The 10,790-nt window shown below is 50.2% G+C and overlaps 1 protein-coding gene across 1 annotated transcript in view; it reads right to left on the bottom strand.

The window, feature by feature from the left end:
- RELN (reelin) overlaps positions 1 to 10,552 on the bottom strand; it is a 293,911-nt gene extending 283,359 nt beyond the window's left edge. Inside the window, exon 1 of the mRNA XM_072867100.1 lies at positions 10,324 to 10,552. Coding sequence (XP_072723201.1) covers positions 10,324 to 10,552 — 229 coding nt within the window. The remainder of the gene's footprint in view (positions 1 to 10,323) is intronic.
- Between the last annotated feature and the right edge of the window lie 238 nt (positions 10,553 to 10,790).

Consider the following 10,790-nt stretch of genomic DNA (forward strand, 5'->3'; position numbering starts at 1 on the left):
TCACATCCCAGGGCCTGACACGAAGAGAGGCCACAGAGGGTCATGCTGCTGTTTTCAGATGTTAAAAAGGCCGATCACCTACTCATTGCTTTCATTTCTAGTGCAGGAAGAGCTCCCCCATTGCAGGACCTGCATGGGCAGACCCAGCTCTGCCATGAAGTATTCCTCTGCAAAAGCATGGGCAACGTACACAGGAAAACTATTTTCTGTGTCCTTGCTAACTCATTTATGAATATTCTACCAGATGGGTTGAATGCTGTCACCACGAAGTACCTCTCAGCCACAGAGAGAAGAATATTCCCATATTTCTCTAAGTCTTCTGGCCAGCAAGTGTTGTGTCCTCTCTCTTTTCCCTTTTCCTTCCCTCCTCTCCGCTGTGACGTGCACAGCACATGGACAGACGTGAACTTTCACGGTCTCCCCATAAGTTCCCAGGGAGAATCCTACATACGCTACCCATGGACAACCAGCACACAAATCCCTTCAAACCCAAGCTGGGGCAGGCCAGGAACCACCTGTGGATGCAACGCGGCAGGATGAGGGGGGGAAAACAGCATTTGCTCCCAGATGCACTCCTGTGCATGAAAGGGAGCTTGCTTGATGGGTTTCCCTCTATGAACTCGGGTTTTGCTTCTTTGCCAACTTTTGATCATCTAACTGCACTCTCAAAAATGGGATCGGGGGGATGGAAAGAGGGAAATGGTGAGGCCCCTTACGCTGTGTGTTTTTCACCAGCTGGACCACTCTGTGTACAGCCACACAACAGCCAGGCTCTGGAGGGGGACAAAGGATGGAGTGCCAGTGTCCAACCACCCATGGCAGCAAGGAACAATGAGCTGGACAGCAGGAGACACAGCTGGAGCTGGGGTTGGCAGGCAGACCCTCTTCTTGCCTTTCAGCTCTGTCAGGACATACCCGTTTATTTACAAAACTATCCTTCAAGCAGACACAGGGAGAAATAAATAACTGGCTAATCTGAGGCAATCATGATTTTGCTAAGCGTGGTGTAAGAGCTCTTAGCATTTCATCTCGGTTCTGGTTTATAACTCGATCCCCTCAGCCCAATGTGTACAGGCCTGCCTCCTGTGGGAAACAAGCAGCCACAGTCGTGCATGCGTGTGAGTAGATGCCATTCAGGGAAACACACACAGATCTTCAGCCCCATCTCTGATGATTAATCTGCTCACTCTGACTAAAGAAGAGCAAGGGCTCTGCCAGTTCCCCCTATGCTGTATCTTGCAAAACCAAAGAGAGAAACCAGTGACCACCCTGCATGTTTGCATGTCCCAAGGCTTCTGCCTCAGGAGGAGACACAGCAATAGGTTTACACATGGCTTCACAAATATTTCCAACACCTAGTGAACCCCTACATGCGAAAGGCTGGGCTTATTAATAAGACTTCTCATCCACCAGACCTAAATCAAATTTTACTCTAGGCATCTCAATCAAATACTTAGAACTGTCCCCTGGAGCTGCTCCGTCCTGTGAGTAGGCAGAGAGGAGGAGGGGATGGGGCTGGAGGCATGCGGGGCCACCATCCATCTGACGTCCTCCCCTGCTGGCACCCAGCCCTTCAGCAGGGAGGTGGGGACAGGCTGTCCCGCAGGCTGGCACACCACCTCGCTCTTGGGGAGCGGGGCAAGGCATCCCCCCAGAGAGGGTCTGTGGGGAGCACCGGTCCCGCTGCGGGGCTGGATACACCCCGTCGTGTTTGTCACCCTGGGACATGGGAAACTGGGGCAGCACTTGGATATGGCACTGAAGCACTTGCACAGTTCGGAGAGAAACCTGCAGCACACACAATTTTAGGCAGAAGGTCAATGTAGAACTCTGAAAAGAAGGTTTGGGGTTTTTTTACACTTAGGGTAGTGTAGGGTAAAGCTTGCACCTGGAGGGAGATGGATTTGTCACCTGCTGTCACTCAGGGCTCTTGCAGGTTGAACTTCAACAGACACGGGCTGGAAAAGCGCCATTGATTTCACCCCCCGAGGAGACGCTTGTGAAACTCTCACAACCAATATTCATATCAAAGTGCCTAGAGAGGAGCAGGCAACAGCCTCCTCTGTTTTGTTACCAGGATGAAAAAATATGGCAAGAGGGACCTTACAAAGACTGCAAAAAACAGCCTCTGCTTTGCAGTAAAAGCCTTTGGGAAAGTGTCCGAACTCCTCACCTGCTCCCCTGCAACTTTCACAGGCCACTCGTGTCCAATCCCCCTAGACACCTCCTGCTTTCTAGACAGAGATGTTGACGTAACGGGCATTGCCCACAACAGGTTGTGAGGAAACGCTACAATGCAGCAGTCAGGGATGTCCTGATTCCCCAGGAAGACCAAAGATCCCACTGGGCTGGAGGGAGAGGAGCCTCATGGAGACCGCTACCGGCATGCAAAAACCACATACACCAACCAGTCTCCCCAAACAGAAAGCCATGCTGACAGCAGCTGGACGAGGGTGAATAGCCAACAACTACACCAAAGGGGGTCTGGAGTGACACAGGTGATGCTGCGGTTGGTGAGACGAAGAACGAGCCCACAGGTGCCTCTGCCTGAAGCTAAGCTGAACCCAGCTGCCCAGGAAATGCTGTGGTGCCCGGGAGGCATCAGCTGCTCCAGACGGTTGCAGGAGATGACGGCAGGGAGCCTGTGGCCCCGTGCCCAGCCACTGAGTGCCATCTCCAGCCCCTGCCAGGACCTCTCCAGCTGCAGAAGGACAGAGTAATGCCTGGTCCTGGACTGTGGAATAAATGGGCACAAACCCTAACACCCCTCACAAACCCCAGTTCTCCCTCTCCAAGCAGGACGTACGCTTCTGACATTGCCTTATTTAAGGCAAATGCTTAGTGAGAGATATATTAAAACAAAACAAAGTCTTCAAAAAAACCCACCTCCATGACCCTGCTCTTCCCTTTAGGAAAAGAGTAAAAAATGTGTCGCCCGTGGGAGGCATCTGAGCACTAGGGGGGACCTGGGAGAAGGTCCCACGGGCATGGACCGGGGGGATCTCTGCTTCCATGACGCCACCGTCCATTGGCACAGCCCAGCCTGCGCCACGCGAACTGCGTGACACACGCTATGACCTTCATTTTCCAGGACTGACCTGAGGGGAGGGGGAATGGAGGAAGACCACCCGCCTAACAAGAAGGCATCGTCTGACAAACTGGGAAGGTCTTTTCCACAAGCAATCTGTTCTTGGGCTTTGACAGATGCTAAAAGTTGCACCGTCAGAGTTTGTCCTATGTTTATTCCAGAGGCTAGTCACAACTGGGGGAAAAAAAAGTGGGAATTACACAAATATTCCAGACGCACATTTGCACTCTGTGCACCTTTCATGCCCAATGAAAAGGCAGGAAATGTTAACACAAAGAAAGGAAGTATGTTAAAAAGACTGAACCTTTCATCAGAGACTATTGCAATTCTCATAACAAGGGCCAGTATGAAAGGTTGCTTATTCTCAGAGGTAAGACAGTGCTGTTTCCTTCCCTCTCCATGCAGCAAACACTCATGACAAATCTAAACCACAGCTGTAGGGCATGAGACACACAAACCAAATAAAGGTTGCATCTGAATCCATTTCAGCTGTATCACCACGGCTATTATCAGATTGAAAATCATACTTCAACCAGTCAATATGCAAATACTGTAGTATTGTACCATAATAAAATGCTACAAAATATTTCAAAGTATTTCAAAGTATTTCAAAAGCAGTGGCCTTCAAAAATCCAGATCGAGGGAACAATAAGGAAAATGAGAAATGCTGCCAGTCTACCAGTCTCGCCGTGTTCTACCTAATGAACCAACACGGGTTTGGTGGAATAATCAATGAGGAAACATTGGAGAAATGTACTACATGCCACCATGGCATAGTAACCTACTTATAAATCATTTACTAGTCACCTTAGGTCTTGAAGTACAAGGTTTATATCTTGTTTTATATATATCTATTTATATCTAATTACAACTATTAATTGCTTATAAGAAAAATACCTTTTTTAAAAAAATTTCTACTTAAAAGCAGTTAGTATGGACAGATTTTAGCAATGAATTCCACAGATAAATTATACATATAAAAATATCTCCTTGAAACTCAGAAAGCAGAAAATATGTGCAATATTCCCACTGAAACAGCATTTTTGCACCCTTTCACCATTTACAGGCTTCTTTTCTTCCTTGACTTCAATGCTGGGTGACATGCTATGGGAAAGGTCTGTGCACACATGCCAGCCCCCACACCGAGCTCTGGGCCTCGGACGGTGAACTCACTGAGGCAGAGATCATTTTTTAATGTGTACAGACAAGCCCAGTGTAGTCTGCCCTACACAGACCCATAATATCAACAATACCGTTTCTGTCCTACAGTCAGATGTCACCTGACAAATGTGGGTCATGCCAGCACGCCGTGCTGACTTTGATTTCTGTTATTTGGGGCAATCCGGTCTCCTTTGCAGGGGGGACCAGCCCCCTGATGGGGGGGAAAGGATTTAACCAGAGATTACATCTCTTCTGCAAATTTGCAAGAAAGGCTCATTTAGGCCTTTGTGGACTTTCTATCTCCTTTCATCAATCCCATGCCTGACCACATCTTTGGCTGAGCCATCTGCTGACTGCTTATTTGGCCCACATATTAGAGTGATGACAACTGAACCTGTTAAAATTTAACATCTTCCCTATGGAAACATGGTTTGTAAGAGGCTGTCAGCTGTGACCTTGCCTACCTTTTTCTTTTAAGGTTGGTATCCTTCATTAGTTTCTGGTCAAGAGATCTTAAAAGCACAACTTTTTAAAATTTGCAAAGACACACCACATGAACTCTGGGACCAGACAAGAGCTTCAGAAATAGAGACAATCCGTTGGCCAACATCAAGATTTAGAAACCCACATTCACTCAAAAATGCACTAAGACTCAGATCTGTCAAATTCAAACAGACCTTCTAAAGAACAAGCCACAGTATTCAGAAATCAGCCTTGCTTTTGCAAAGTTCATTTTATGCAAGAAAATCCTAAATGCAGCAGAGCACAGTCAGGGTGCACTCTGGGCGCTTTGGTGGATGAGGATATTTATAGTAAATGCTGACCCCAGATGAAATTTTTATGATGTGCTACGAAACCCTTATGCAGCTGCAAGATATTGCTAGGGACCTCAGAGGAAAGAAGAGACTTGAAGACCAAGGGTCTTCTCCATTCTTAATAACTCCCTCTCCATTGCTACCTATTCCCAGCCTCACATTTTTAAGTGTCCCTTAAATTTATAGAATAATCTCTGGAGCTAACTGGCCTCCCAGCTCCCATGAGCAAAAATTTCTACACACCTCTTTAATTTAAAACAAAAATGATGGAAGTCTCCATTCATCCCCAGATCAGAGGAGGATGTAAGTGGGTGAGATGGAAGTTTTTGAGGGAATACCCTGCAAAAAACTCAAGAAGCTGACCTGCTTCTCAGACCCATGCTGGAAAACATGGAACAAAATCTGCTCTTCTGTTACCAATCCACCGTCATTAACATCACCTCCTGCACACTCTTTACTTCTACTGGCTCACAAAAAGCTTTCTACTCTTCGGCATAACTGTTAGAGGAAGTATCCATAACTGAGTTTCTGCGACTCTGTTTATACCTCAAGCAGCATCACTACTTACTCTCCAGTTATTTTCTCTCTTCCTCTCCCTCACTTATTTCTTAAATACAGCAGTTAAATACAAAGGTGGAATTGGCCAGACTTTAAACAACTTTTTATCAGTGCTGAAAGAGTGCATAACTACCACTTAAAATAGTTGAAAACTTTTTTTTACAACCTATCAAAGCAATGGTTCCAGACAATATACAGTATATCTAAGAATAGTAACAGTCATTGATGGAAACTGATAACATTTGGGGACTGAAGGTTAATCCGTTCTGGAAAAAAAAAGGAACAATGGAGAGTGAAATAGAAACTCAAGTCTCATTAAAGAAAACTATTTTAAGGGCAGAATTATGAGTTTTAACATCAATCATGGGAAAACAGTTCCAAGTTGTTCCTAAAAGATCTAAATTTGAAACCTTGGGAAAAAGGCACTGTTTGCAGTGACAGCGAAACTGGTTTTGAGGGATAAGAAAAAATACGGTGTAAAGGTAATCCGTTTCTATTTTTCAAACATTACAAATCTGACTGTTCATTTCTAGGTCTTTGTCATTAAGGGCAGTGAAGACTCAATGTTCAGTGAAGTTTATCCTTTAGACTTGTGTTTTCTTTATGCATTTCCAATGTACTTATCTGCCCGTAAATGATGGTACATGCTCTCAGCACTGAAGGCGAGTTGACATGGATAATCAAAATTGACCACAGATTGGAAAAAAACCCAAAAGAACTTGCATAAAAAATTTCAATATATACCGTTGTTGGGGGTTTTTTTCCTGAAGAAATTATATTCTGCTCTGCAGATTACAGTGGAAAGCCCAGGAGGAAAACAAAACAGGATCATTGCTATCTAACAGCAAAGCTACGGGCAAGCCAAGTGGGCCCTGATGCAGCTCTCCAAGCACACGACCACCGCTTGGCGGGAAGGAAGCTGAGCAGGTGCCTACGTTAAACCAGTGCACACTTTGTCAGTTCGCATCTGAGCAAGTGCTTAAGTGCTTTGCCAGCTCAAGGACTTAATTAAATTTTAAATAAGCTAATTCAAGGAATAAAAGTCTGCCAAAGGTAATAAAATTGTTTACCAATTTATCAAGTCAGTCCTGTATATAAAAGAGCATATTTATATGCAGTGTAGGTCTGGTCCTATTCAATCAGTGAATGCATTTTTAAATATTTACTGATTGCAGGAATAGAGCCAAATCTGGAGTATTTTTAAGGGTTAGGGGAGAAGTGCTAAATCCCAAAGTATCTAATTTAACTATGCAAAGTAGGGAATATTATTGCCTTCATTCTACTTCTGAAATTCAGTGGCACAGGGGAATAAAGTGCCGGATCCAGCGTGTCAGAGAAGCCACCTGCAGAAGCTCCTGTGCTTGCCTGGTTCCCAGGCAAGTGTCTTTTGCACCAGACACCGTTCCTCACCCGGGGTGCGGGGCAGTGCAGGGGACAGTTGGGCAACCGGACGAGAGCCAGCGTCACAGCTCCACTGGCTGTGCATTTCTTTGGGCTCTGCCACCCTGAGAGCCCAAAGAAATGTCTAAACAAATTAACAGAAAGTTGTTGGCTGATTTTTTTTAATAAGAATTTTTTCTCATCCTGCCCTGGGAATTGGTTTCATCCAATTCACTCCTCTTTGAACCTGACGCTCGTGGATGCAGCTGTCACCTGTCCCTGTTGAATGAAGGGGTGGTAAGTGTAAAACGGCCTCGCTGGAACTTGCAAAGAGTTGGAGCAGTGTATTTTAATATGCTCTCTGAGCAGGTGAATTTGCATTGCACATATGCAAATCTCCCTTTGTCTTGTGCTTCTGTACTGCATCTCAAAACTCCACCCTTAAAGTTTGATTTTTAAATGATAAATGCTGAACTGGTGCAGACTGGCATTTTCCAGTAACTTAAACTGCACTATATAAAAGCCCAGATTGCTTCAAATTATTTCTTCAGACTGTATACTTCGGGGTTTTTTCTTGTGCTATATTTAACATCGATAATTGTTATATTTAAAAATATTCAAATGAGATATTTCAAAATATCTAACTGAATAAGTGTGCTTGGCTCAAGGATGTCTGCTGCGCTGTGCATAGCAAACAGGCAGTGCTTCTGGCCTTGTTTTGGCACAGGTAAGTGTTAAATCAATGCACAAAATTGACAAAAATTACCATTGCAAGTGAGAAATAAGATACGAGGCTGACTTACACCGGGGTGTACCTACACCTTGTACTATGTAAACAAATCAGTTTTCGAGTTCACTCTGCAGGCTTTCATCGGTGTTCGTACGAATTAGTAGGATCCTTTGAAAGCGCCCAGTTCGTTTATTCTCTCTTAATACAGCGGCTTTAAAAGATGCCCTGGAAGGCTTTGGCTGCAGCCCCCGGGACAGATGCTGGCCTCCGCCGGCGATGGCGCGGAGGGCAGAGCCGCGCCGACGCTGCCCGCTTCCAGGCGGAAAGGCGCAACCACGGTGCCAATTTCAGACGGGAGCGGGGCGAACCGAGCCCCCGGGGAAGATGCAGCCGCCAGCAGCCTACCGACGGGCCCTGCCGAGCCCGCCGGGCCGCCGCCGCGCACCGAGCAGGGCTGGCCGCGGGGAGAAGCGCAGGGCGACTCCGCAGCGCGCAGCGGCTGCGCGGGGGCGCGCAGGGCCGGGGCAGGGGCGCGCAGCCGGGGCGCAGGGGCGGCAGCGGCTCCGCAAAATCTGCGGGCGGCCCGTGAGAGCGGGTAGGTAAAAAGACCGAGGCGCAGAGGTATATTCAAAGCCGCCGCGTTTTGCTCCGTCAGCTGTAAAAGAGGGACGGAAAATCCGCCCTTGGCTACCTGAAAGCTCTGGCGCGCAGCTGGGGCGTCTCTCTGCAGGCTGGGGTTTTAAAAGCCACAAGCCATTTTTAGAGGGCGAGAGGCAGAAGAGCATCCCCGGAGAAACACACACATCCCTGCTCCTCACCCTGCAGGGCCGAGGCAGCCGGGCCGCCCTGCCCGCAGCCCTGCCCGCAGCCCTGCCCGCAGCCCTGCCCGCAGCCCTGCCCGCAGCCCTGCCCGCCACAAACCCCTCTCCCCGGACCAGCAACGGGGCTTAAACACCGGCTGCAGGCTGGAAAACACGGCAGCAGCGAGGAAAGGGGCCGATCCTGTTATTTACGTGTCTGAACCATATTTTTTAAAATCCAGCATTTAAAATTGTGTACGATGGAAATTCCAGCTTCTTTTTCCCTCTGCAGATTTGTGGCTCAGCAGGTTGAGTGCAATTTAACTGATCTGAGCGTGTATTACGGGACGGAAGACACGGGGCTCTAAGGAAAAAATTCATCTGGTGAAGCCATATAATTTACATGCGTGGTTTGTTAAAAAGGACACCAATATTTTAAAAACAAAAGTTTCATATGAATTTGGTAAAACTATATTGTTAAAGGTTATACATAGACAAAAACTTCAGGGCCCCTTAGATATTGTGAAAATGAATATTTGATGTGTTTGTTTTTTCTGTCTTTACAATTAAAAATGCAATCAGAATATTCACATGACTCAACGGTTCTGTGGTTTACCTAAAACTTAAATTCTGAGCTGGAATATATCGAAGTCTGAAGTTTAACTCCAACTTTAGCCAGGGACCATTACACAGTACCTGTTTCTGAGCAAGGTGTTTTAAATAAGTATTTATTTTTAATTTTCCTGACTTTTTAATGTTGACTGCAGAATTAGCTGTTATTAGGTAGCACTGCAAAACCTCAGGCAGACACAAAGAGAGAAGAAGGATTAGTGGATGTACCTTTGAGCGGTCTTCCACGGGTACGAATTAAAACATGTTCCACACATGGAAGTTTTCTGTCCAGAGAGGTGGTGACCAGGCTGTTGAACAGCACACGTTGCTGGTTTACAGGGGCACTCTGCAGCCGAAAGCAGTTTTCCACAGCAGGCAGCGGCGTACCTGCCTGCGAGGCCGCAGCCAGCCCTGGGCTGCACCCCGGTGCAGCCGGTGCATCACGCAAGACCCTACCTGCGTGAACAACTTGGCCTGCTCTGCTTCCTTCTCCTCGGCCTGGGCGTTCACAAAAAGCGGGTGGTTTATTACTTCTGGGCACGACCTTCCACCTCCGAAGCCACCTGTGAGTGCCTGAGCCACCGCTCCCGCCCGCGGCTCCTGCATCCCCTCCGCGGGGAGCAACAGGGCGGCTGCCCCGGCCAAGGCTGCGCTACGGCGGGGTCCGTGGTCCTTGCGAGGACACGTCTGGTGACCCGCGAGGGGCAGCCGCCAGCTGCGGCACCGCGCGGCCCCCGAGGAAGGGGCGGTGCGCTCGGTGCAAGCCGGGCCCGAAGCCACTGAAGTGGGAAAGGGACAGACTTCCAGCAACTTAGGAGGTTCTGGCTCCGGCCCTGGGCCGGTTCAGGAGAGGGGGCTCGGAATTTCCCCGCAGGAGCCGCGCCGGGGCAGGGCGAAGCGGCGCTGCGACGGGGGCGGGGGCGGCGGTCCCTGTGCCCGGGGCAGGTGAAGCCGGTCCCGCACGGCCGGGGAGCCCCGAGCCGCCCCTCGCCGGGGCAGCTGCCCTGGGGCTCGGCACACGGCCGCCCGTTTCCCCGTCCGGGGCGCCTGCCCGCCCCCGCCTTCGCGGCTGCGGGGCCCGGGCGCCGCTCCGCGGTGCGGGACCCCCCGGGGCCGCCCGCCCGCCCGTCCGCCGCCGGGGGACGCGCAGCGCCGAGCACGGCGGGCGCCGCCACCTACCGTGGTACTCCTGGCCGGGCACGTAGGCGGCGGGGCTGCCCGCGATGTGGAGGGCGATGAGCACCTCTCCCTGCTCGCCGTCGCCCTCCAGCTCGCCGTGGTGGGTGCAGAGGAAGAAGAAGGGCGAGAAGCGGGCGCGGGGGGCGGCCGCCCGGCCCGCCGCCAGCAGGGCACCCAGGGCGGCCAGCAGGCAGGGCCAGCCCCCGGGGACGCCCCGCCGCCGCTCCATGCTGCTGCCGCCGGCGCCGCTGGGGCATCCAGGGCACGGCGGGGCCGCCGCGCCGCTCCGCTCCGCACGGGACGGGGCGGGACGGGACGGGGCGGGCGCTGCCCCCCGCCGCGGCCCGCGGGAGTTCGTGGGGAGGCGGGCGCGGAGCGGAGCGGAGCGCGGCGCGGGCAGGGGCGGCCCCTCCGCGCCCGCCGAAGGCTGCGCCGTCCCCGCCTGCCGCTGCCGGGGTGCGGGGCAC

This window comes from Ciconia boyciana, chromosome 1 (assembly GCF_034638445.1).
Source record: "Ciconia boyciana chromosome 1, ASM3463844v1, whole genome shotgun sequence".
NCBI lineage: Eukaryota > Metazoa > Chordata > Aves > Ciconiiformes > Ciconiidae > Ciconia > Ciconia boyciana.